The sequence below is a fragment of the Gossypium hirsutum genome, chromosome D05, assembly GCF_007990345.1.
Source record: "Gossypium hirsutum isolate 1008001.06 chromosome D05, Gossypium_hirsutum_v2.1, whole genome shotgun sequence".
Taxonomy (NCBI): domain Eukaryota; kingdom Viridiplantae; phylum Streptophyta; class Magnoliopsida; order Malvales; family Malvaceae; genus Gossypium; species Gossypium hirsutum.
This window is the reverse complement of record NC_053441.1, coordinates 4,346,834-4,373,941: the sequence shown is the minus strand read 5'-3', so window position 1 is coordinate 4,373,941 and position 27,108 is coordinate 4,346,834. Positions and strand designations below refer to the sequence as shown.

Genomic DNA, 27,108 nt, shown 5'->3' with positions numbered 1-27,108 from the left:
TATACCTATATATATGGTTAGAGTTGTGTGACCCGAATTTCATCACTTATTAGAGAAATAAAATAGATATAGGTCATACTGCACAAAGTTGAATCAATATAATACTATACTTCTTCTATTAGACATTGATTATAACAAGGTTGTTTAACCATTAAAATAGGTGTAGTCGAACTCCTTTTATATTTGTGGTTTTTCAACATTAGTAAATTTCTCCTCTTCTGCCCATGATTTTTCGCGATAAGAGTTTTCCACATAAAATCTGTGTATTCTTATTTTTCTTTCTTATTGCTTTGCAAATCATTCCTATTGCTGTTATCGACGGATAATATAGCATATACACATACACACACATAAATCTTCTTAATCGAATAGATATTTTTAGTTAATCAAGTTGATAAATTAGCTCTTTGATCTAACAAACATGAACTAATTCACCTATATTTTTAGTAGCAGAGAACAAAATGCAATTCCATGTAACACCCCTTACCCGAGACCGTTTCCGGAGTCGAGCACGAGGCATTACTTAGCTTATCTTACCAATTCGGAGCATAAAAACTAGGTTTGAAAATTTATTTCATTATAAGCAGCAAATCTGTCTAATCGCGCAGCAGTTACTAAATTAATTATAACTTGAGCTACAGAACTCGAAATTTAATCCCGTAAATTTTCCCTGAAACTAGACTCATATATCTACTCACCATAAAATTTTTAGAATTTTTGGTTCAGCAAATTAGTACAGTTTATTAGTTAAAGTCTCCCCTGTGTCACCACCAGACTGCCCTGACCTCTAGTCACTAAAAATAAGTTTTCTCACTATAGGATTTTCATATGAAGTTCTTACTTGTTTCTATAGAAAATAGACTCATTAAGGAATCTAAGCATGTAAATTTCAACTCATAACCATTTTTGTACAATTTGTAATTATTTTCTAAACTCAGAACAGGGGACTCCAAAAACAGTTCTGACCCTATCTTACTTAAATTCACATATCTTAAAATATAAATTTCTTTTTTTCTACACCGTTACTTTTCCATGAAAATAGACTCAGCAAGCTTTAATTCCATATATCATTCACCCTCTAATTCATTTTATACTATCTTGGGTGATTTTTCAAATTCACGTCACTGTGCTGCCTGAATTCTGTTTCTTTGCAAAATTTTATCCTTTCATGATTTCCATGCATAATTTATCACCTAATCTTTCATAACAACAAACACCTTCATCCTTAATCATTTTAATAACCATACATCATCAAATACTTACACATCACTCATTAGCAAAATCATCACTACAAACATACAAAATAACTAAATCCCTATACATGCCATAACTTAAACGTGTTTCGATATAAAATACCGAGCAGTTGTAGTTGATAGTGTGGACGATCTCCGACTTCTTTAGGATCCTTGAAGTAGCTTTGCAATACTATAAGAGAAAGAGAAATAAAAGAAGTCAGCATAAAGCTTAGTAAGTTTACTAGCAAATAAATAACAATATTTAACTTAAATAACTAAACTCAATGTCTATATCTCTAGTTTACTCTTTAGTTAATCTCATACTAGTTCTCTTACTTGTTTACTTAGAATATTTGTGTGCATAACTTACTCAATCCTTGCTGCATCGTTGAACATCAATTGATAGTATAATAAGTTCTTAAGTCTTACAACTTACCTGAGCTTGCCATTTATGCTTTAAACTGAACTTTCATGAACATGATTCGTTTACAAGCCCGTTGAACTACATTGGAATAATAAGGATACTCGGGTCTCTTCTGATAATAACATGCCAAAGCCATGTCCCAGACATGGTCTTACATGGGATGTTCTCGTGATGGTGCCCATGCCATGTCCCAGACATGGTCTTATAGGGGACCTCTCATCTCGGTGCCAACGCCATGTCCCAGACATGGTCTTACATGGGACCTCTCGTCTCGGTGCCCATGCCATGTCCCAGACATGGTCTTACAGGGGACCTCTCATGATCTTAAGGATGCCAATGTCATGTCCCAGACATGGTCTTACATGGGATCTCTTTACCCAAATGTCATGACATTCGTATCCAGTACCATCCTTATGTATCAACGGGACTTTTAAATTTTAATTCTCTATCATTTCATGCTTGGATCATCATCAAATAAATTCATAAAATAAATTCATAATTGCTGGAAATTAACAGCATTAATAATAAATATTGAAATATTGCATTTATTTACCGTAAACTTACCTCGGTACCAATTATAGCCAAATTCACCAACTTAGTCTTCAACTTTATTCTTCCATTTGTCTAACCTCGAGTTTCGTACTTCTTGATCTAAAATAGTAAATTTAACTTATTTAATAATCACATTCATCAAAATAGCCCTCGACTCTAACTTTTTCAAAATTATAATTTTGCCCCTAAACTTTTACATAATTATATTTTTGCCCCAAGGCTCGGAAATTAAACTTCATCTCTTATTCTTATGTTTTATAACATTCTGAACATTTTTCCCTTCTATAGCAACATCAAATTCTAATTTAATCCCTTATCAATACTAATTTTATTTTTGCATTCTAACTCTATATTCTCTCTTAATTCTTACTATAAACTCAGTTTAATTCTTCAATTTCCCCATAAATCCCTAATTTCGGGATTCTTTCAATTTAATTCCTATCAATTCAAAACTTATGTTTTATTTTACAAATCAACCTTTTACTAACTTTTAACTTAAAATTCAATCATTTTAACATCTAATTCATCAATTAATTCAACATGAACAACATCTAATAACCTACTAACTTCCAAAATTTCCACTTAAATCAAGTAGTATTTTGCTCTAGGATTCCAAAAATATCAAAACCATAAGAAAAATGGACTAAATTAACTTACCAATTGAATTTAGAAGTTTTAAAACCCCTGAACCGTCGCTCTTTCTTTTTCTTCTTTCTCCCTTCTCTGTTTCGTTTTGCTGTTCCTTTCTTTCTCATTTCTATTCTTTCTTTTGTTATATATATATAATATAATATAATATAAAATATTAATAATAATCATTACTTACATATATATAATATATATATTAACTAGAATATCTCAGATATTTCTTTCATTATGCCGCCTCAACTTTAGAAAAAGGCATAATTGCCTATTTGGTCCTTTTAACTTTTCTTTAATCTATAATTAAACTTTTATCCCTATTGCAATTTAATCCTTTTTCATAATTAACTATCGAAACATTAAAATTTCTTAACGAAACTTTAATATTATCCTATTGACACTCCGTAAATATTTATAAAAATATTTACGGCTCAGTTTATAATATCGAGGTCTCGATACCTCGTTTTCGACCCAATTTACCTAATAATTTCTTTTAAATCACAAAATTCACTAATTCAAAAATATTTCTAACTTCTTCATCGAATTTAGTGATCTCAAATCACTGTTCTGACACTACTGAAAATTGGGCTGTTACATTCCTTCTGCATTTTCAAAGATATAAATCCCTTCTGCATTGCTCACTGTACATTGGTGTTAATATTTTTTTAAAAGAGGATAAAGTACTGACACTAAACTTAAGTCAAATTTGTGGCGGCGAATACTCTAGCTTAGCTATCAGGTCAAAATACGAGATTTTCTTTATATTAATTTTAATCTGTATAAATTGTACCAATTTATTTCAGACAATTCTGATTGAATTGGTCGAAATATTAGGCACGATCAATGATAAATAATATTAAAAATAGATAATTTTTTTTTAATTTTTAATCAATTTTTAAATGTTTTTTATTAATTAAATTTATGCTTAGTTTACCATTGCTTTTCAAAAATATATATTTTTAAAAGTGTTTTTGGGTCAAAAAGCACTTTTGAGCTAAAACTAAAATTTTTTATTTTTGCTCTTGGTTTAAAAAGTGCTATTGCAAAGATATTTTTGTCCCAAAAACACTTTTAAAAAGCTTAAAAGCATATTGTTTAATAAAATATTTTTTTTATCTAAATAGTGCTTTTTACCTCAAAAGTGTTTTTTTTATCAACTTTATGTGTATGTTTTAATTAGATTTTCATTTTATATATTTAGTATAGGGTGATCATATTGTAGATTTTTTAAAATAATGTTGAGATGTTTTTTGTTTTTATTTTAAATTTGCTAAATGGTGAAATTTTATTTGTGAAGTTTATTGATAAATATTTATTATAATCAAATAATATTTTAATTGTAGACCAATAATAAATATAAATTCTAGTAGAAAAGTGATGTGTCCACCAATGCGATAACAACTACCTTAATTAACTATACACCATTAAATATAATTAATGAATTAATATATATTCTATAAAAATGATAGAACACTTGATTTTAACCCTACATGTGAATTAACTATACACCATCGGTACAACAAAACAACAGTCGTAAAACCATCGGTTTAAATAATTTGTGAAAATCAAAAATAAAACCTTACTTCTTAAATTGGGCTATGCCGGTTAGCTTCCAACTTCCAAGTGGGCTAATCAAGCCCAAGCTTTTTAAGTTTGTGGGGACCGGACGGGTCTACCTCGAAAAGTACTTACACTGATGAAAAAAATCAAACGGCCAATAACACTAGATTCTAATAGGGACCATACAGATCAACGGCCCAAATGTATTCAACTTCGGAAAATCGCATTTTCTTTTGGTGAAATTGTGGTACTAGGCCCTATATTTTATATAAATTGTGAATTTAGTACTTATACTTTAATTTGGTCAAATTTTAATCCTGACCTAATGGTACGTATTAAATTCTTTAAATTAAGTTCTGTTATTAAAAAAAATAATGGATTTAGTGATTGTCATTTGTATTAAGATTAAAATTTAAAAAATATAGTAATTAAAAATGACTCAATAAAAAAATATGGGCTAAATTTATAACTTTAGGCATAATACATAACTAATAACATAATTTAACTAAACAAATTTAATTACTACTGAATTAAATTTTAAAATTAAAAAATTACTAGAATTTATCAGGTGCAAGTAGAATTTGACCTTTTCTTTTTGTCGGCATATTATTAGATGCGAGCTAGCCAAAGCGATTGCAAAGAGTTGAGGAAAAGCTCGACTTCACCAGATACTTATTCCCTACTCTCCCTTACCTCGAATCTCAAGAGGCAAAAAACGGTTGAACAAAGAACAAGAATTTATAGCAGATAGAGAAGAAGAAAAGAAAGAAATTTTATTATTAATATTATCATTTCTTTTTGTGTGGAAAATTAAGGGAGAAAGGGGAAGATGAAGATCACGTCGTTATTGGTGTTGAAGTGCAACCCAGAAGGATCGGATCCGATCATATTAGCGAACGCAACTGATGTGAGCCATTTCGGTTACTTCCAAAGGTCAAGCGTGAGGGAGTTTATTGTCTTTGTTGCTCGAACCGTCGCCAAACGTACACCTCCCGGCCAGCGTCAGTCCGTCCAGCACGAAGGTCCGTTTAACTTTCTTAATTTTGTATTTGTTTTGATGATTATCAATTTTTGTGGCGATTAGATTAAATTACACCGCGTTTGGATTTCTTTTTAATAAGTACTTGATTATATTTATCCAAGAAGCAATTAATACGCTTTAAAATCTCAACTTTCATAGAGATATGCAGTTAGGTTATAGGCACAAGTTTAAAGGATCATTTAATTACTAATTTAAGGGTTTTTTTTTGGCATTTACTGCCTTACTTTATTGAATTCAAGAAAGAAAAAAAACACTTTGCTAGTATATGTTTCTTCTCATAAATATCGGTTTCATCAGTGCCACTAGATACTTCCAATATTTCCTTGTCTCCATAGTCCTTCCAATAACCTAGGAACATCGGCAAAAGAACCTTCACATAGCAAAGATGATGCTTCTAAAGATTTCTTCTATCAGTTCCATCATTACTCCCATAGTTCGATGAAATGCACAATTTTTGAAAATTAAACAAAGCAAGTGATAGGCCCACCTAGTCAACCTGCAAATTATCCGTCTACAAGAGCCATATTCTTCGATTTTAAGCATCTAAATAGTTGTGATGTATTTTTCATCCCTAAAATAGCCTCTTTACGGTTGCAAAGTTGTTCAAATTTTAAACATCTTATTCTATATGTTCTTCTTTTCTGCTTTGGAGGGTAACTAAGTCCTCTGACTTTCGAGAAAATATAATTCATGTAGGAGGAGAAGGAACAATCCCTAAGGCAGGTTAAACTGCCTTACCTGCTTTTCCCCCCTTCCAGACTGCCTACTCTCTTTGTTCTTTAAGGATTTCTTTCAATCTGTAATTCCTGTTGCTGCTGTCCTATGTTTTATTGGTGATTTGAAGATCACTTCTTCCCCCCCCCCAAACTAACATGATCCGGATCATCCAGCCATTGATTATTGATGCTGCTCTGTCCAGGATTAGAGCTGGTCTGTGTCATTAAAGGAAAATGTGTTGTTCAGAATAGCAAATCTCTTCAATGATCCAGGATTTTCTATTTTCATGCCTTATTGCAACCACCATCCTTCCTACAAGCTTAGTCTACCTTATCAAGTATAGAATTTCTGATAGAGTCATCCTTATTGATACCTGAATGAACTCTATTACTTCCATCACAGACTCATCTGTTAATTCCTCTGCATTCTTAGATACAGGGACCCTTTCCTTAGGAAGCAAAATCTTAGCTGCATCTGCTGTCTTACTCGTGGAGTTCCTGGAGATGTGACCAAATATTCTTTTCAGCATCTGCATCTGGAGTTATTGTGTTCTCTCTTCTGCTAGATTATGAATTTTTCGATATGTTCTAAAATTGCAATTTTGGTAGTAAAAAATTGTCATTCCAATGTGTTTTCTCACAATTAACAAAGATTTTAGTATTTGACTTTATATGGATGAGCCTCTCTTTTATTTTTGTGGACTTCATTTCTGTTTTGGATTTGAAAAGATGATCTGGTTGAGTATGAGTAAATATTATGGTGTATTTTTTTCTTAATTCCAATTTTTTTGTTTCGCGTTGTTAATTTAGAGTACAAGGTACACGCTTACAACAGAAATGGACTTGTTGCCTTGGGATTTATGGATGACCACTATCCTGTTCGAAGTGCTTTTTCGCTTCTCAACCAGGTAAACGAGCTGCAGCTTTATTTTTTCTTTGTCTTAATGATTTTCTTTAAGCTTCAATATCATCTAATCTTATTAATTGCAGTATTGGTGTTTTGCTTTTAGTTGTATTGAGAACTAAGTTCAAATTTACTGGGTTCTTACTACTTTTTCATATGAACTGTCTTGTTTCAAGATTATATAACTAGTATCAGTAACAATTACAAAATTTCTTTTAAATACTAGTTTTTGATTGATGTTCACTAGTGACTCGCGTATGTTTATGCTTGATACTTGGCTCATATGTTGGATATGGTTAGGCTCTTTGTATTGTGGATAGATAGATGAAGGTTGTTGCCCCTTCTCTTTGCATCTGATAGTGATAACTAGATAATGGGTGGAGGAAGATATTGGATTAAGAGTTTAAGATGATGTTAAGAGTCTTTGGATCACATATTATCACATTTGTTATGCATCTAATTTTGTTGTGAAGTTTATCTGCGAGTTTGTAGCTCCTGTGGTTTCTTTAATAAATTTCAAATGATAATGTTTTGCAGGTGCTAGATGAATACCTGAAAAATTTTGGGGAATCATGGAGAACTGTGCACGCTGATAGTGCTCAATCTTGGCCCTACCTGGAAGAAGCTCTGGTAAAATTTCAGGTATCTGTTTTCCTCCTCAATTTCTCATTCTTGAGTTTTAACTTGGGATGTGGAATTATACTTTTCAAATTCATATCAGAAACCAGTTGATGATAACTTTTTTTTTTAACCGTCTTTCCATCTTCAGGATCCTGCAGAGGCAGATAAATTATTGAAAATTCAGAGGGAGTTGGATGAAACTAAAATCATCCTTGTAAGAATTTCAAGTTGTTCTTGCATGGATTTGATGATTGTTTGTGCTATCCCTTTAGCTTTCAGCTATCATAACATGCAATCTTCAGCTTCTAATTATCATTTTGTTGGCAGTTCATATTCATTGTGAATGTTTACTTCGTACTGTAACATGCAAAACACATGCTTTATATTGAATGCTTTTTCTCTTTTTCACATTGGAACTATTTGATGAAATGATAAGGTGTCACAAAAGGATTTGTTTATAAATAGCTAACTAGTTAAGGTTATCATTGATTTTGTTTAAGTGGAGTGATATTAAGAACGGTGTGCTTTTTCAGTTGGATTATAAGAATGCAATTTGCAAGTCTATTGGTTTCAAGCTATTCCCCCCCCCCCTTCCATATTATTGTCAGGGAAATGACTGGAAAAGTGCCTAAATGAGTTTGCTAAAATAATTCTTCTAGCCTATTGTCATTTGGTGGAAAGAGAGGTGTTGTAAGTTTAGGTCATATGAACTGCCAAGTGGCTTTTTAGAATAGAAGAAAAAGTCTATGCTTACTGCCAACTGAAGTGAACCTAGGTTCCATTCTTTACTTATGGTTTGTGAAAATTAGTTCTTGCAATTATTTTCTAATACCTGGCTGTAACTCCTTGTAAAATTGATTATATATCCATCAATAAATTATATCACAGTTTCGATTGTTTGGCACACCAAGCAGTTAATGAGTGCTGTCTGTTTTCTCAACTTGAGGATTGTTAAGGAATATTTGCTAGCTAATGGCTTGTTTGAAACTTCAAGCAGTTTAATATATTCTTTCCTTGTATTTTCTTCAAGTCCTGTGTGATTTTCTGTTATCTTCTGCTGCTTAATATGTACCTTGAAGATGAAATGTTGAAAGAAGTTTAATGTTGTGTGAGCATATGATTGATTATTTATTCCTCTCTCATTGATTGAAATGATGCAGCATAAAACTATTGATAGTGTACTTGAACGAGGTGAGAAGCTGGACAGTTTAGTTGAGAAGAGTTCAGATCTGAGTGCGGCATCTCAGGTACATGTGCAAGACTTAATTCCACCATGCAGTCACCAATTTGCAATTTTGCATATGCATCTAACTGCTTGGGAGGCCTTTCTTTCTATCCCGTTCATCAATATATATATAGTTGCCTGGGATTGAAACTTGTCCTTGAAACCAAGGGTTCAGGAATCTTTTCTAAAGATATCATATTTATTAGTAGTCGCCCTTCTAGTATTAGTTTTTATTTTGTCCCCTCCTGCTTCTTTCTTGTCCTTTTGGAAATTTTTGTTATGTATACTGTATGGCAAGTCAGTATACCCATATTTTGTCTTCAAATGCTCCTGAACATGGTAGGCATGTGACATTTCGATTTTCTTAAGAGTTTATCATCTTAATCTACTTATGCTTGTTGAAACAGATGTTCTACAAGCAGGCCAAGAGAACCAATCAATGCTGTACCTTACTGTAACCTTCCAGAGAAAGCAGATGTGCTATAATGACTTTCATCTGTTCTGGTGACTGAAAGCTCTAATGGTACCGTAAGAAAAGGGAAATGAAACCAAAACATTCAAAAGGATGATTTTCATATACATACATACATACATACATACATACATACATACATACATTATATAACACTTGCAACGTGCCTTCTAAGTACTAGTAAATTTTATTTCTTATTTGCTTAAATCTCTTTCTTTCTTTTTTGGGTGTGTTATATCAATCTTCATGGTTGTATTTGGAAAATGCTAACAGAATACTCTTCCAAGATTCAAAGGATGTCTAGATGTTTGTTTGATCGGGTCTTGGGCTCACTGACTGCAGATGTTAGCCTTACTAGGATGGCTTGCAAGATCCCAAATGATGGATGTCAACTCAGTATCACTAACAAAGACTGAAATGGCAATCAATTCATTTTCTACCCAGCCCAGGGCCAGGCAATCGCAAAGTAAATATGTTCATGCTAAGCGCTTGTCTGAACCATTATATGATCCATGCCAGAAGAAAGTGTTCTGCTTGAATAAGATATGGAAGTAGGTGACCTTTGAAATGGATAAAGCATGAAAACCGACCTATATCTTTCCAAAGCAAAGACAAGATATGGAATATATATTTTCATGTGTCCCACGAAACGATGAAATACATCAACATTTTCTTAATTTCCTACATGCCTAAAAGGGATTTGATCCACCAAATGCCTTTGGCGTCCTTGGGAGCGTCATCTCCTTCAGGTGGAGGATCGCTTTGTGGGTCTTGTGCAATTTACTGACATCATAGCCCTCATCTTTAGCCTTCTGCACCAGCTGATTGTAGATTTCATCATCCATATGCGTTTGCCTGCACAATACCTACAAAAAAGAAAGAACAAAAAAACCAAACACTTTGTCTTAGCAAATTTAGTGTAAATTCATTTGAAGAATCAAGGGCTTCAATGGCTACAAATGAGATACGAGAGGATAAAAGACATACCCAAAGATAATTCCTGCTAGGCTGACCAATGAGAGCATACTGATAATCATCATCAAGTTACAAAACCCAGTAATCTCCAACGATAGGAAAGATGGGCAAGAAAGGAGGAACATAGAATTTCACCTTCAGCTTTGCCTCATCACTCTGGGGATCCGCCTCGTAAGCAGTACCTTCTATAAACCCTCTTTTGCCATCAGTGAAAGTCTCGTTAAGCACATGCACTGTTCCGTCTTCATTCAAAGTATAGGTAGCCCTTGTATTCACCCCATTCCTTGGCTGAAACCTTGATGGGAATGAAGCTATCTCGTACCACCTTCCCATGTATCTTTTGATGTCCAAATTCTTCACCACTTCCATTGTTTTCTGGGACATTTGTTTTGGGTTTTTCGCTTTTAGATCGTTAAGAAGAAGATTTTGGATGGCGTTTTAGGATAGCCTGTAATCTGCTTTTTGCCGATTCCTGATAATATTGGCAAAACTTTAAAAAGAAAATGGGGCGATGCAAAGAAAGTTCTAAAGTGAGACGTGGAGGACTAAGGGCCTTTCATGTGTATGTATGTATGTGAATGGTTGAAACTACCAGATGCACATGAAAGCTTCTGGGCCGTCTATGGAGATAGAAATGGTTTTGGATCATATTAGAAGCAAACTTAAGGAAGAAGTAAAGCAAAATAATGGTAAGAACAGTCCAATAATTAGTCCATTTCAGCTGAATTTTCAGTTAACTTACAATCAAACAATTTTTGAAATTTTAAAGACACAGTTAACAGCAGCAGCTTTGGGCTTTTTCCCGAGTTCAATTCCGAAACTATACTACCGTTAATTCAGTTGAGCACAGAATTAAATTATCTATGGCAAGGCTTGCGATGGGCCTGCTTATTATAAGCCCAAACTAAAACTTGGGTGTAACCATTTTAGTAGAAAATCGAAAATACTATGAATAAGAATTATGTTTAGATTTTCATGATGGTTTTGCTGTTTAAATTTGCTAACATCATAGCCCTCAACTTTAATCATGTGAAGTCTGTACCAATTGCTTGCTCTTTGCATAAAATCTGTAAAAGCAACACAACAGTAACAAAAGTGAGACAGAATCAAATCAAAGTGAAATCCAGATCAATTGGCCAAATAAGCAGCTACCCATTTAAAAAAAACCTCCTCCTACTCCACAAATCATCTTTTTATACGCGAAGTATATACAATGAAAGACTACTATCATAAACTTTAGTCATGGTTTTTATGGTGTTGCAGATAATATTTTGCAAAACGAGGTTGATATTCTGGCATATTATTAGCCTATCTCTTCCTTGGTGTTGTCATAATATACTCCAAAAAGGTTGAATATCTTTTTTATGACGATGACTGCCAAGAGGTGGTGATTAAGATAAATGAATTTGTGGTTAGAGAAAAAAATAGAGCAAAAAAGGAGGCCCTGCGATCAGCTTCTTTCTCGATTAATACTCGAGCTCGACCTGTGTGCTTTGAGTTGGATGCATTTGATCTGGAGGTACTTGAAGATACTAGCAGGTAAACTAATCTAGTTTAATTACAAACTTCATGTTATTTCTGTTTCTTGTAGTTATGCTCAAGATTGTAGTTCTTCTTCCAGAGACAATGTGGTGCCTCGTGAAGAAATGACTATGAAAGATTGTTATTATGGAACATGTGTGACCTATACATGCAACATAAATACTTGAATGGTTCTTACAAATTGTCAGATTATTAACAGTGGCTTTCCTGCTAATGTTTCAATGTTGGGGGTTGTGGTTCTTTATACAAGATCCAATTGTCAGATACAGGTGTTGCACAAAGATTTTCAAATAACGGGACGTGAAAAGATCCATCCAAATGGGAGTGGGAGTGAATGCATATGGTTTCGGTTACCGGCACACTTACAAATATAAATCTTTCAACATCTTCCCACATTAGCCGCTCAAATCAATTATCGAGCAGCATCCAAAATTTGAAGAAGTTTGATCCATCCCCTGGAGTGGTGGGTGAATAAAGAAGGTGTTCCGTACACATATCCATGGCTTTTGTTTCGGCAAGGAGGAGATTTTATGATCCCGTTACCAACTTGACGTATAGCATTACTATTCCGGAATTTGAAGGATGTGAAGTTAGGTTCTCTAATAAAGGCTGGCTTCTCGTCACAAAGTCACCAACTTCAATCTTATTTTTCCAACCTTTCACGAGAACAAGGATTCAAGTTCCTGATTTGAGGCAAATGGAAGCGTTTGCTTTCCGGGTACACCCACTTCCCCAAACTGGAAAATATTTGGTATCCGACATTTACAGCTAAGGGTAATAAATGTAGGTATTTGGGTCAAGGTGACAACAACTGCATTGAGATCACAGTTCATTCTGCCACATTCCCCGAATCCTTCTTTTACCAACCCAGTATCTGACGGTGACTCCTTATATTATTTGGGGGAAAATGGATCCGCATATGTTTCAAAATTTTCACAGACGATGAAGGCGATACACATTGGTTGGCATATTGAACGTTCAGCATCTCGCTACTTGGGGAAATCGCGACGAAGGTTCTTGATTTGGTACAAAGAGGAGCTGATATCGGTGTTTGTGGATCAGGGAAGGGGCACACATGTGGTTAAGCTTGATAAAAGGGTTCCACTCAAAAGATTGGAGAAAGAGATTACGTATTTGAGCCAAACCACATGTCTGGCAGTACAAGGAAAGAAACAGAAGATAAAAAACACAGTTGAGATGTCCATGTTTCTTGACAACGAGAAATACCAAGTGTATAAAAGGGAAGGAACAAGGGAGTTTCTATCTGCAACTTGGGTTCAACCATTGCTGCTGCCTCACATGTAACCCACTTTCTGATAGATTTTCATTTGTTTTCTCTGGTCAGTGCTTTTGCTCATTTGGTAACTTCTTTTATTAACAAACAGCAAATTGGTGGTGGATAATTCAAAAAATAATAATAATAATTGTTGGCGGAAATAAATAAAACGAAAATAAGCCAATTATTTCTTAAAAAAGAGTTCATTAAAATATGTTAGAACTGCACGTTGCATAGAAATAATGATATCCATCAATTTATTTGAATACATCGATATCAAATAATAACCAAATTAATTTTTTTGAAAGATATAAAATAATTTTCCTCCTTCACTGCTCAACATGCAAGTCAACGTAAAAATTGGTGATATTTATATACATAGAGATCTCGTACCACCCATGTCCAAATTCTTCCATTGTTGTTTTGGCTTTTTTGGATTTAGATTGTTAAGAAGAGAGAGATTTTGGTTTTGTTATAGGCAAAAGTTTTAAAAAATGTATTATAAATACATTACGATTGGTGTTAGATTTTCATGATGATTTTGCTCTCTATCTTTAATTATTGAAAATTTATTAAGCCTCAAAATTCACAAAATCTCTTAAATTATATTCGTTTCAACTTAGGTGTCGTAGACATTTTTTCATTTTCATCCTAGAGCATTTTGAATTTCCCATTTCTCAAAAGAATTCCATTTTTCATTGAATCATACGAATTGAATTTCTATTCACAAATTTTTTTTATGTAACTCTATATACCATATAATATATGTGAAATGTATGAAATATGAAATGCGTATTAACAGAAAAATTATACTCAAATTTTAATTTATATTTATAACAAATAAATACAAAAAAATTGATAAATGCCATTTAATCGCATTGAATTTTATATAGAATATAAAAAAATTAATTTTTACCATTATTAAGATATTACATATTGCAATCGTATTGAATATTAGAAAAATAAAAGGAATTCCTAATTTGATGTGTTGGTAACATCATAACCCTCAACTTCAGTGATCATGCGTATAGAAAATCATCATCGATACATAATATCTATAAAAGCAACACAACAGTAAGAAAAGAAAGACGAATAATCAAATCCAGTTCATTTCAAAAAAACCCCTCCTACTACTCCATAAACCATCTATTTATACAATGAAAGACTACTATCATAAACCCAAAGATAAAGCCTGCTAGGCTGGCCAAGAAATTCAAAAGACTACTGTCATAAAAGCATTGCTTTTGGCTCTCATTAGCCTTGTCAAGAAAATTATGTTATACAGTTGGATTGATTTTCAAAATCATTATATAGCTAATGACGTCTTAATCAATCGGTAAACATGATCTATCATGCACAACCACAAATCATCATACGTGGATTTTAGTAATATTTTGCTAACTATTTAACTCTCACCCAACTAAAGGGAAACCATTAATGGAGGGTTAGGGGCAAACTAGAATTCAATTATGTTGGTGCATCAATCCAGAAAATAAATGCCAGTTATTATGATTTTTTAACTTTAAATGCTATATTTCTTCTTTTGGTTTTGATAATATTTCATCAACATCTAACCTTGAAATGTATGGTTGAAGCTCTTAATATCAAAGAAACTTAAATTGGTATCTGCATCCAATTAATGGTGTAAGGTACTAAGGTTTACTGTCCTTGCCAAACTTCAATCTCTTATTGAATTGAAATTTTAAGAAATTTGTTTTAAAAAAATTACTATATGACCAAACTAATGAATATAATGTTATTATCATTAAATGTTCCCGATTGGTTGTGGTCCTGCATGTATTGCGCACACACCACAACTTGCAAGAGCATCCCGTTATTTGCTCTCTTGAGCATCCCGATATTGGCTCTCTGGAGCTTCCCGTTATTTAGCTCTTATGAGCATCCCAACATATGGCTCTTACGAGCTTCTCAATTAAAGGCTCTCTCATGAGCTTCCTAATTAATGGCTCTCCGGAGCTTCCTGATTACGACTCTCATGAGCTTCCTGTTACATGGCTCACATGAGCTTCCTATTATATGGCTTGAAAGAGCTACCCGTTTATATGCTCACATGAGCATTCCTGAATATGAATTGACGGATTACAGTTTTGTACACTTAGAGTGTAGTACCCGTGTATCCATCGATATTTTAAATGTTTCAACGGGCAAAATTCTGATATGGAACAATATGAGTATGAAATGAATTATTACCCGTATATGCATGAAATACATGAAAATGATGTTACTTGACATGTTGAAAAACGAGATGAAAGATATATGTGTATGAAACTTGTTTGATGACTATGTACATATGTGATTATGAGTTATTATATGAATTACATGACTAACATGGTTGATGAGGATATGTGTTTGGGCATTTGGCCAAATTGGATTGAGCATGTTTAGTTTACTTACCTTAAATGTGAATTAAATGGTAAGTTAAATTCCTTGTTATACAAACTTACTAAACTTTAAAGCTTACTCTGTTTTATCTTCTCTATTTTATAGTAATTTGGAAGCTCATTGGGTTGGAAGCTTGGCAGAGATATCTCACACTATCCATCGGTTCATTTCAGTATATATAGTAAAACCATTTTGGTTATAATAGCATGTATAGGTGATTTTGGCCAATGATGGCATATAAATATTTGGTTGAAACTAGTCATTTGAATGGCTTGTGTTTGACATGTTTTGATGTGTATATAAGTGGATTTATCATGTTTGAAGTATGAGTTTGATTATGCATATATGCATTTGGTACATAGGTAAGTATGAATATTAGGTTGACATGATAATAAATTGTCATTTGATGTGCCTAAGGGCATGTGGTAATATATCATGTTTAAGACATGATTTTGGCTTGTTTTGAATGCTTTGATATGGTTTGTGAATGTATAAATTGTTATGTTTAGGTTGATGCCAAATTTGGATGAGAAATGTGGCTTGAAAATGACCTATTTTCGTCCACACAAGCGTGTGGCTTAGCCGTATGTGACACACAGCCTAACACATGTGCGTGTGGTTTGACCGTGTATCCCCTACATCATTTAAATTTCAAAATAGAATACTCAAAATTGTTCACACGGCTTAGTACACGGGCGTGAGACTTGGCCGTGTGACCCCTGCACCTTATTTATGCAAGTCAATATGCTCACACGGCCTAGCACACGGGCGTGTGGCTTGGCCATGTGAACCAAGTCAGTGAGCTCTCAAGTTTGGACACGGGCTGAGACACGGTCATGTGTCTCTATTTCGAATGCTCACACAGCTTGGCCACACAGGCGTGTGTCCCCTACACCTTGGAAAGTTTTTGATGTGTTTAGAAAAGTTTTTTGAGTACCCAAATAAGTCCCGACTTGTTTCTAATGTATATTTTGGGACTCGAGAGCTCGTATAAGGGACATTATGATTGATTTATGATATAAATGTTAGATAATATGAAATGTTTGTTATTTGATCTGTAAATTCTAGTAATATTCTGTAACCCTATTCTGGCGACAGATTTGAATTAAGAGTGTTACAGTACAAATGAGGGACTTAGTTTTAGGGTATCATAAATTAAAAGCAAATGACCTAACATAATTAATTTTTTTCTGTTTATCACTTAAACCTGATATTGAATGCCACCTAGTTATCCTTTAAGAAAATCAGTAATTACCAAAAATAAAGAACAATGTTGATGCCAGAGAATTTCATTGAAGATTCTAATATTAATCCAAGGTGCTAGTGGGATGCAGAGAGGGCATGTCGTATCTTTGCCTCTTGAAGCTCTGATAAGTAAACAAATACTTTATGTCTTGGACCCTAGTTTCTCTAGGGTCATTGACTCAAATTCTAGGCCTAGTCCTCTGAAGCCAACCCTGAAACTACCTCCTTTTTTTTTCTTAATATATAGTTTTTGATGATTAAGATGCCAATTTCTCTAAAGTCTAAACAGTGTCTCCAATACGTTGATTTACTCTGATACTGTAATGGGTATAGAGATAACACTACCAGTTTGATTGTTGGAAGCTTGGAATCAATGATATCAGTTTATCTTATTGATGCTTATTTATGACAGTTTTTCATCCAAAGACCTGCTGCTAATCTGTATTGTTTGTTTGCCTTATCTGGCAGTTGGCAGGTAGCCGACAAATTATTGTTCAACTCAAAAATAAAAATGTTTAGCCTACTTCATGGATCATCATGCTCCATGTCAATGATGCCATAACCATCATCCATGTACATATAGAATCATCAACTTTTCCTTTTAGTTTTCCCCCACTGTTCTAACTTATAAAAAGAGTGAAGCTGCTGACTTCTAGGAAAGCAGCAATCGCAGTAGAACCACCAATGGCTCCTTGCCTATCTATTTTCTTTCTATTCATCGTCACATTTTGTGTAACACTAACAGCAGCAGCAGCAGGTCATTATTCATTGCAAACATTTTTCCCTCGACCTGCCTATCAGTCTTTAATCAAACATGCCAAGACTCCAAAACCAAAGCTTCCATTTAAGACTCGTTATTTCCCTCAGACTTTAGACCATTTCAGTTTCCACCCCAAGAGCTCTAAAATATTCTACCAAAAGTACCTAATTAACACTCAGTACTGGCACAAAGGCGCTCCTATCTTTGTCTACACTGGGAATGAAGGAGATATTGAGTGGTTTGCAGCTAACACAGGGTTCATGCTTGACATTGCTCCCAAGTTCAGAGCTCTCCTTCTCTTCATTGAGGTAATGTTCACTTTCTCAGGATTCTTTTATCTGAGTTGTAACAAAAAGTAGTTTTACTTGAGGAATAGCTCACATTACTCAAAAATAGTTTCTTGGTTTTTGTAATAACACAGAAAATACATTGCTTTGTTTTAACTCTGTGCGTGTTTTCTAAGACTGAAAGCACATCCTAAAACCCAAATCTTTTTCCAAAACATGATTTTTTTTTTCTTTTTGTAATCAATGTTAATGGGTTTGTTTCTATTGGGAACTTTTCAGCATAGATTTTATGGGGAATCAATGCCATTTGGGAAAGACTCATACCAGTCAGCAAAGACCCTGGGGTACTTAAATTCACAGCAAGCCTTGGCTGATTTCGCAGTTCTGATAAGAAGCTTGAAGCAGAACCTGTCATCTGAAGCATCCCCAGTGGTGGTCTTCGGTGGATCTTATGGAGGAAGTAAGTTCAAACCATATGGCCCTCCATTTTCTTAATGTTTTTTCATGAAGTTAATGATCTGATTTATGGATTAATATGACAATACTGGTACTAATAATTAGCTAGAACATCCTTTTCGGCTAGTTGAATGGAACTTTCTGATGATATTAAAGAATTTTGAGGGAAATCTTTCATTAAAGAAAACAGCCATTTTGTTATGATTATGAAAAACATTCTCTCTTTCTCAGTGTTGGCGGCTTGGTTTAGACTAAAATACCCTCATATAGCAATTGGTGCATTGGCTTCTTCAGCCCCTATATTACAGTTCGATAAGATAATCCCATGGTCAAGCTTCTATGATGCTGTCTCCCTGGATTTCAAGGTTCCATTTTTAAGTTCTCACATATGGACGAATTTATGCTTAAACTGTATATATCTCTGAGTTCTCCTTTATAACTAAAACTAAAATGGGGGATTCAGGATGTAAGCCAGAATTGCTATGAAGTGATAAAGGGGAGCTGGGCAGAACTGATGGCAATTTCAAATCAGAAACAAGCCTTGGCTGAACTAAGCAAAGCTTTCAGGACCTGCAAGTGAGTCATGGAAACGGAAGTATATTAAGTAAACTTGTCTGCTGAGTTAGATTGTTGTGCAAGCTGCTTATTTATGCATGAGGCACTATTTTCGTGTTGTAAACATTCTCAAAGTCTTTTCCTAGAATTCTGGGAATCTTGTTACATCAACTTTCATTTAAGCAATTGTTTATTTAGTTTTTCCATAAAAATCTTTCTACCTTCATCCAAGCTGATAACCAGCAATCACAAGAAATTTAGCATTTCTAATGTTATGAACCGATTTTTACCATGCATGTTTTACTTTTTTTTTTTCTTTTCCTTATAATTAATCATATTTATTTGTTCAAAGTTCAGGAGCCTTCATTCAACAGCTTCTGTTCTAGAGTGGCTATGGACTGCTTTTGTTTATACAGCCATGGTTAACTATCCAACTGAGGCAAATTTCCTAAAGCCATTACCTGCTTATCCTGTGCAGCAGGTAAGACGTGTAAATAAAGCTGTTTTGCATCAAGCTCTAAATTTTAACATTTTCGAAGATCCTCTTATTGATTTCTTTTTTCGACACTTAAACCATCCTTTTACACGTAGATGTGCAAGATAATTGATAAATCTCCATCGGGGGCAACGAGGCTTACTCGTGCTTTTGCAGCAGCGAGCTTATATTACAACTATTCTCAGACGGAAAATTGCTTCGAGGTAGAACATGAAGTTGATCCTCATGGTCTTCATGGTTGGCACTGGCAGGTAAACTTGCTATATATCAGTTTATATACATGCTGGAGCCAACTGATGATCGATAATCGGTGTCATTTGATCGAATGTTGACTGGAATAATATAAAAAGCTAGAAGTAGAGTTTGATTACTCCCCCTAATGCATCGTAGTGTTCGGAAAGTAATTCTCTAAATGATTATGCAGACATGCACGGAGATGGTTATGCCAATGACTTGTTCTAATGAGAGCATGTTTCCTCCATCTGGCTTTGATTATAAAAAGTTTGCAGAACAATGCCGAATGAAATACGGGGTTTTGCCTCGGCCACACTGGATCACAACTGAATTCGGTGGCGAAGTGAGTTAATTTTTGTTTCTTCATCGCTTCTCCTTGTTGGTTCTTTCTATGTAGATGTACCGTTTTCGAGAAATATGTCGGTCCCATACTCGATTTGAACTATTAATGTCTCTTTCGTATGCAGAGAATCGAGAAAGTATTGAAGAGATTCGGTAGCAACATCATATTTTCCAATGGAATGCAGGATCCATGGAGCAGAGGAGGGTAAGTTGTTAGAAACAGTATGCTGGTTAGCTTCTTAGATTAGAATTTACATGAGCCAAAATTATAATCAATTTCAATCACAATGAAACTGATTTATGGTATGAAATATATACAGGGTGCTGAGAAATATATCCGCCACAATCATTGCTCTTGTCACAGAAAAAGGTATGTAAATTTATGATTAAGCATTTTTGTTTAGTTGTCATCAACTTAAACAAGTTCTCTCATTGGTATGTATTAGGAGCTCACCATATTGATTTCCGAGCCGCCACAAAAGACGATCCGGACTGGCTTATCCAACAGAGGCGGCAAGAAGTTGAAAACATCCAAAGATGGTTAGATGAGTACTATGTGGATCTCAGACATGCTTAAATTAAGGACTGACAGAAGCCGTGTTGGCAAAACTAGATTATTTGGATTGAATGAATGTTTTTGAAACTCAAATTTGCAGAAATCCTCTCATCTAATTGTTTAGGCTGATATAGGAATCTACCATTTTCATTACTTGTATGACAAACTATGTCCACTGTCTTAAAATACTATTACATTTTATAAGTGTGCAGGCATGTATGAATATTTATCGTCCGAGGCTAACATGAAGCTTTAACATGTTTACCAACAAGATTAATGGTCCAGATTAATCCAGGGTTTTGCTGCTCCTATTTGTAACACAAAAATGGGATAAAGCATCACTTAGTCCCAGAACTTGGAAACTTTTCTCAACTTAGTCCTTGAACTCTTTTTTTCTCCACGCTAGTCATGAAACTTGACAATTTCTCTCACATTAGTCTTGGAATTTGGCAAGTGTTCCAAAATTTGGTCTATGTAATAATGTTGCATTTTGATATTGTGCCACATCATCACATAAAAATATAATTCTTTTCTAAAAAAATTTAGGTGATGGTGTGGGATGATCTCAAAGTTCCAAATCACCATAGGGATCAAATTTGAGAAAGATTGTCAAGTTCAGGGAATAATGTGGACCAAAAAAAAATCAGTGACCAAATTAGGAAACATTACCAAGTTCAGGGACTAAATGTTGAGTTATCCCAAATAAAATGAATAAACCAAGCCCAAATCCAACTTGGATTAGGTTGGGCCTGGAGAGCTTTCCTTTGTATCTAATCCAAGCCTTTAAAGATTTTGGGGGGAAAACTGAGATGCAATGAAAGAAGTCAAGAACCAAACATGAGATGCAGCAAACATTGAAAAGATAGTTGAAGCTTGAAGCAGTAGATTCATATATTCGCTGAGCCATCAATCAATGAATCCCTGGTTTCCATAGAACACAGACAGTGAGAGAATCAACAAGTAAAAAGAGAGACAAGAAAGAAACATGTTACGCCGATAAGGGACATGTTTAAGGTCGTGTTTAGTGATTTTTGCACTAGTTTCAGCATTGGGAGTGTGTGGACCTGCTCTTTATTAGAGATTCAAGAAAACTCTCAGATTTGCTGATTCCAAATTCTCTTGCCCTCCTTGCATCTGTGATTGCCCCCCACCTTTTTCCCTTGTCAAGATTGCCCCTTGTACTTACTCCCTCTTTACGCCATTTTATTACTATTATTCAAACTTCATGTTTTTTTTAATTTCCTTTCCAACTCTGAGTTGTTTTCAAATTTTGATTCTGATTGGTTGTTTGTTCATTGGAGTGTAGTTAAGGAATACCCATTTAGGAAATTTGAGATCTTGATCTGTTTTTGCTGCTAATTTTGCATAAAATTCATGTTTGTTAGACATTTGATTCTGGAAATCCATGTTCCTTCAATTTGCTGCTAATTATTGTGGTGCATAATTCCTTGGTCATTATCATGCATACATTTCAATTAAGTTAAAACTAAATTTGAGTTCATATACTTCTGCTGACTGTTATTGTTTTAAGAGGGTTGGCCAATCTCTCGCACAGGTTGGAGATTTTTTTTTCCTTCTTTAGACAAACTCAAATTGGTTATATTTCTTTAAAATTTCATCCAAATACCATGTTAGCGTGATGACATAGATTGTGGACGCAATGACCCTGATCTGAAGCAAGAGATGGAGAAGCAATTTGTAGACCTTCTGACAGAGGAATTGGAGTTGCAAGAGGCTGTTGCTGAAGAGCATGCTCGCCATATGAACATCACCTTTGGTGAAGCAAAATGGGTGGCTTCCCAGTACCAAAGAGAAGCCGAAAAATGTATTGCTGCCACGGAAACCTGTGAGGGGGCTAGAGAAAAGGCTGAGGCTTTGCTGATCAAAGAGAGGAAACTCACTACTACACGGGAACATAGAGCTAGGGAAATGGGTTGGGAAGGAGAATAAGAACAACTCTCTGTTTAATTCAGTCAAATATCACATAGTCTACTACTTGAAGCATATCCACCTTGATCATTTATTTATTCATTGTTAGGACCATGAATTTCCAATACCAGAAAGAAGGCTATTTCAATTAACCTTGAAATTAAGAAAAAAAAACCCATCAACCACACAGCAATGGCGAATTCAGAACTGTATTCAGTCACTGTTGTTATGCACACATGAAGGGCTTTTCATGTTCCATCTAAAAGCTATGCCTTCAGCCGTGGAAATACTGAAACTCCAAGTTCTTGTGTTACCTTGAAAGAAACTAGGAAAAACAAAATACAAATGAAACTAAAACTAGGAGAAACTATAAATTTCTCAAACTACAATTCAATCAATGTGTTCGAAAGGACATGAAAGAAAGAAAGAAATTGGAAAAAGGAGAATGTTGCCATCAATTTCAATATATTAAATGAAGCAACAGAGATTCCCATAAAAAGAGTAGGCTTATGCATTTGTACCGTCTTTTATCTCAGAATCAGCATCAACCGTCTCATATACAAGATCCAAGGGAGTACGCATCGAATCCGAATTCCCCATCCATCAATGGGGTCTCATTATTTTGATCCTGCATAAAAAAGTTTAGAGTCATTTTAAGCCACTATGCTCACAAGGATTCAAAATTAAGAGCAACAATGGAAGTTCTCTTTTCATACCGATTTGATCATGGACATCATTATATTCTCCAAAGGTTCAAAACTATTTTGATTGAAGCCGTTTTGTGGCTTTGTCTCAAATAGGAAGTCGTCATTGGATCTCGATTTTGTGTCGAAAGCTGATTTCTCACCATCAAGGTGTGGAACAACATAAGTACTGTCACCACTAAATTGGCTGAACAAAGAAACATCATTCATTTTATCACTGATGACATTGCTTTGGTCCATCATAGGTCCACTTGCAGGGACCAGGGAGTCTCCTCGGCTGAATGAATTATTCATATTGCCGTTGTAATCATGTCTGCTATCTCCCCATTGTTGCTTTGTTGTGTAATCAATATTCTGAATGACATTATTATTTAGACCGACTTGGGAGATGTTTCCTCTAGAGTCCTCCAAATTTGCTGGATTTGCCATGGAAGAAGAAAGATCAAGAGGGCTGCTACTAAGGTGAGAGCTTGTCCAAGAAATACTTTCTTGCAAATTATTACTCGGCAATTGCTCATGACTGAAAGTTTCACTTGCTGACAATGCATTTGAAGGAAAACTCGATAATTGAACCGCGCTTTGCCAATTTTCGCTGCATCTACCATGATCAAGAAAATTAGAAGAACCGCGAACGTTCATGTCAAATGGTTCCTGATTCAGTGATGTCACACCAAGGGATGATGGTTGATTTCCAAATGCACCACCACTATGTTGTGTCTGTTGTGTGTTTGATTGTAACAACAAAGGGTTGCCCGAGGAAACAGGTAGAGTATTACTCGAGCCACCAACCGTCACTCTCGCATCTTGGAAGTTCGTAGCAACACCAAAAGCATTTGGATCATTACCGCGATTAAATTCTCCAAAGTGGTTGGTGGGCTTGTTCTGCGACAGTTGATTGATTGATGTCGGGATCCCTTGAAACAAAGTTCCATTTTGATTCTGGTTTGCAGGTACCACGGCTGGCTGGATCTTTCCAAAACCATTGATCGGATTGTTCAATGTTTGAGAATGTCCTGACTGAATCACACCAGAAGAAATCCCACGTAGGCTTAAAGCAGCTGAGGAGTTCAGTCTCCCAAACAATCCACCTGGTTGATAAGATGACAGAGAAGCACTTGAAATCCTTCCAGGTCCAGTCAATGTGCGAAAATCTCCAAAGCCGTCCAGTGAACCCATGCGCAAGTAAGACGGATCTTTACTTCCTAATGCAGCAACCATGTTAGCTTGTTGAGTTGCAACACTGCTGAGTCTTTTTAGGTAAAGCCTATATTTCTGCAAGACAGCATAAGATAGTAAGCTTAAATACTGCACACTTTTATAAAAACTCATAATTCAAGTATATGCACTTCTCCCATGCCTACGGCCCAGCCTAACTCTTACAAAGGCTTGAATTGAAGTTGTAAAACTTCATTAACGATGCGCTAATTGTAACATGAAACTAGCAGATCGCTTGTTAAATTTTCCCTTGTGAGCCCTCAACATTCATAAGGAGATTACCTGTAGATGGCTTGCTACATTTTCCCTTGTAAGGCCATCGACATTCATGAGGTCAAGAATTTTCTTCGGAACAGCCTCTGCATTTAAACAAAGAGGAAACAAAATGTTAGAACTAAAATGCAAGTGGCATGAGAATCACTGGACGATAATAAGAGACATTAATCTCAACAGCAAAAAACTCACTCTCAAGACCCAACTGGTTGACAGCGGAAACAAACTTCCTATGCAGCTCTACAGACCAAACAACTCGAGGCTTCTTTTGGGTTGAAGGGTCCTCGTGTCCATTATCGTCACCCTCTTCATCCTCATCTTCACTTTGGTCCTTCCGCTTCTTACTGACCTTTTGGTCAGAACTGCTAGATGTTGGACCAGTTTCTCCGGTTCCTCCCCGAGATTTATCTTGATTTGATGCATTAATTTGATCCTTAGAGTCAGGTTTCTTTTTTCTCACAACGTGTTGCCATATGTTTTTTAGCTCCTCAATGCGAACCGGCTTCAATAAGTAGTCACAAGCACCATGAGTAATCCCCTTCATTACAAGCTTGGTATCACTATGAGCTGACAACACTGAAATTTCATCATGAAAAAAAAAGACAATATCGTCACTTCTGCTCTATTAATCAAATTTAGATCCAGAAAATTATGGGGAACGAACTTCACCCAAAAAAATAGAAATTTTCATTCATTTCACAAAGAATTCAAAAGACAAAAGGGGAAAAGGAAAAAAAGAGAGTAAAATTCAGTGCCATAAAATGGAAAAAAGGGTTAATGCTTACTAATTACAGGTAGGTCCATTTCAAGCCCCACAAGTTCAAGAAGCTTAAAGCCATCCATATCTGGCATATTAACATCACTAATAACCAAGTCATATCTGTTCCTGTTTTCCCTCAACATTTTGAGGGCCGTAATTGCCTGATTGGTTGTGGTAACTGCAGGAAAAAGAAAGCATAAATGATATGTCAAAAAGAGGCCCACTGTCTCAACAATGTTAAAAGTCAAACCTTGCATACTACAATTACAAAGACCTAATTCTAAACGCATGCTAAGCACAACACACAGATCTTCCTGACAGAAACACATTAAGATTACTTATTTAAGATTTTTAGAACAATGAATGAAATTTTGAATTAAGGATTGAGAATAAACAGAACAGCAAACACGTAACTTGTCAGCAGAATCTAGAAGTAAATTTCAAGTTGGAAGAAAATTTTCAGCAGAATTCAAAAGATAAAGTACCACTAACCATGATATTGGCATTTACGAAGGAGATTTTCCAAAACTTTGAGACAAATAGGATCATCATCAACTGCTAAAACACGCATACCAATTGGAAACCTGTCCCTACCACCATCTTCACCATTGGAACCACCCAGTTTCTCCTCCATAGTCATCGATAAAAATAAGCAACCCAAACAACCAGATGAGAAAACAAAGCAACAAGAGAGATCAGAAACCCAAAGTTTCAATCTTTTCAAGTTTATCCACTGCCTTTTTAAAACTTTTAAAATAAATCCCAGATAGTACAAAGACAAGAATTGAAAGTGAGAGTGAATTGGAAGATAAAACTGTGGGAGAAAGAAAAGCTTTGCAAGTAAAAGCTGTACAAAGAGACAATGATATGTTGATGGCCAAAATGCCTCAACTCCCAGAAACAACAGAAATCTTTCTTTTTCTTTTTCTTTTTATTTTCCTCCTTTGAACTTTTGGGTGCAAAGCAATTCTCCGCTCTTTCTCTGTCTCAGGTTTTTTTTTTCTCCCCCTCTTTCTACTCTGTATTTGTCTTTAGCTTTTTCATGTCAACAGAGCAGAGCATCTTTTCTTTATTTTATTTATTCTTTTTTGAGGAATTATTTTGGTAATTGAGCTTGTTTATATTTTTTTCTTCTTCAAAGCCTTCCATTCTTATTTTATTTTTTTGCGACATTTATATATTCTTTATTATTTCTCTACTCTATTTTCACCCGCTAATGATTCTGTAGAAACGTTACTAAGCTACTATAAATGGACCTTACTATATCTGCCGCATTACTCCATCAATTATATAATCTTGACCGTCGGCTTGGGTGTATCCTATACAAGTTTAACGGTTTTATAAATATTTTTCAATTAATATAAACTTCTTTTAAAGGCACGCTTTCCTTATTATATAGTTTTTAAGTGTGTATTAACATCGCTGGCTTTACATTAAATATTTCGAATTTTAAAATTTAAATTACTTAAATGCTTTTATTATAAAAGATTAGCACTAAAAGCTAAACCAATTATGGTAACTAATTTGATGTTTATTGCTAATTACCATTTTTCTGGGAGGCTATAATATTTCTTTTCACTAGTCCTTTGATTTGTTGAGAATTACCTTGTTTAAATTCAAGCTGCTTAATTGATAAATTTATCACCAAGTAATTGCATTTCCGTAATTACAACAAATTTTAGTTTCTTATATTGTTTTCCAATATGA

At 34.7% G+C, this 27,108-nt stretch overlaps 4 protein-coding genes and 1 pseudogene across 5 annotated transcripts; 3 read left to right on the top strand and 2 right to left on the bottom strand.

Moving 5' to 3' along the window:
* Positions 1-5,040: 5,040 nt before the first annotated feature.
* LOC107906915 (VAMP-like protein YKT61) lies at positions 5,041-9,600 on the top strand. The gene is made up of 6 exons (XM_016834066.2): positions 5,041-5,435; positions 6,982-7,079; positions 7,613-7,717; positions 7,845-7,910; positions 8,857-8,943; positions 9,329-9,600. The coding sequence occupies exons 1-6, from the start codon at positions 5,243-5,245 to the stop codon at positions 9,377-9,379; spliced, it is 600 nt and encodes a 199-aa protein (XP_016689555.1). The 5' UTR covers positions 5,041-5,242; the 3' UTR covers positions 9,380-9,600.
* Positions 9,601-9,988: 388 nt separating this feature from the next.
* On the bottom strand, positions 9,989-10,980 carry LOC107906916 (temperature-induced lipocalin-1). Its single transcript, XM_041093204.1, has 3 exons — positions 10,504-10,980; positions 10,381-10,419; positions 9,989-10,259 (listed from the first exon to the last, which is right to left on the bottom strand). Exons 1-3 carry the CDS (start codon positions 10,750-10,752, stop codon positions 10,083-10,085), a joined length of 465 nt encoding a protein of 154 aa, XP_040949138.1. The 5' UTR covers positions 10,753-10,980; the 3' UTR covers positions 9,989-10,082.
* Positions 10,981-17,450: 6,470 nt separating this feature from the next.
* LOC107906917 (lysosomal Pro-X carboxypeptidase) lies at positions 17,451-20,724 on the top strand. Its single transcript, XM_016834067.2, has 10 exons — positions 17,451-17,902; positions 18,161-18,341; positions 18,569-18,702; positions 18,801-18,913; positions 19,250-19,373; positions 19,484-19,639; positions 19,813-19,965; positions 20,090-20,169; positions 20,285-20,334; positions 20,411-20,724. The coding sequence occupies exons 1-10, from the start codon at positions 17,519-17,521 to the stop codon at positions 20,539-20,541; spliced, it is 1,506 nt and encodes a 501-aa protein (XP_016689556.2). The 5' UTR covers positions 17,451-17,518; the 3' UTR covers positions 20,542-20,724.
* Positions 20,725-20,875: 151 nt separating this feature from the next.
* On the top strand, positions 20,876-22,470 carry LOC107906919 (uncharacterized; annotated as a pseudogene).
* A 46-nt stretch (positions 22,471-22,516) lies between these two features.
* On the bottom strand, positions 22,517-26,551 carry LOC107906918 (two-component response regulator ORR24). Of its 2 annotated transcripts, XM_016834068.2 has the most exons (7): positions 25,894-26,551; positions 25,427-25,579; positions 24,834-25,217; positions 24,651-24,727; positions 23,166-24,425; positions 22,971-23,077; positions 22,517-22,774 (listed from the first exon to the last, which is right to left on the bottom strand). In XM_016834068.2, exons 1-6 carry the CDS (start codon positions 26,039-26,041, stop codon positions 23,003-23,005), a joined length of 2,097 nt encoding a protein of 698 aa, XP_016689557.1. In that variant the 5' UTR covers positions 26,042-26,551; the 3' UTR covers positions 22,517-22,774; positions 22,971-23,002. The 2 variants fall into 2 exon arrangements, with proteins under 2 accessions (XP_016689557.1, XP_040949137.1); XM_041093203.1 differs by having other exon boundaries at positions 22,517-23,077; positions 25,894-26,550.
* Positions 26,552-27,108: the final 557 nt, after the last annotated feature.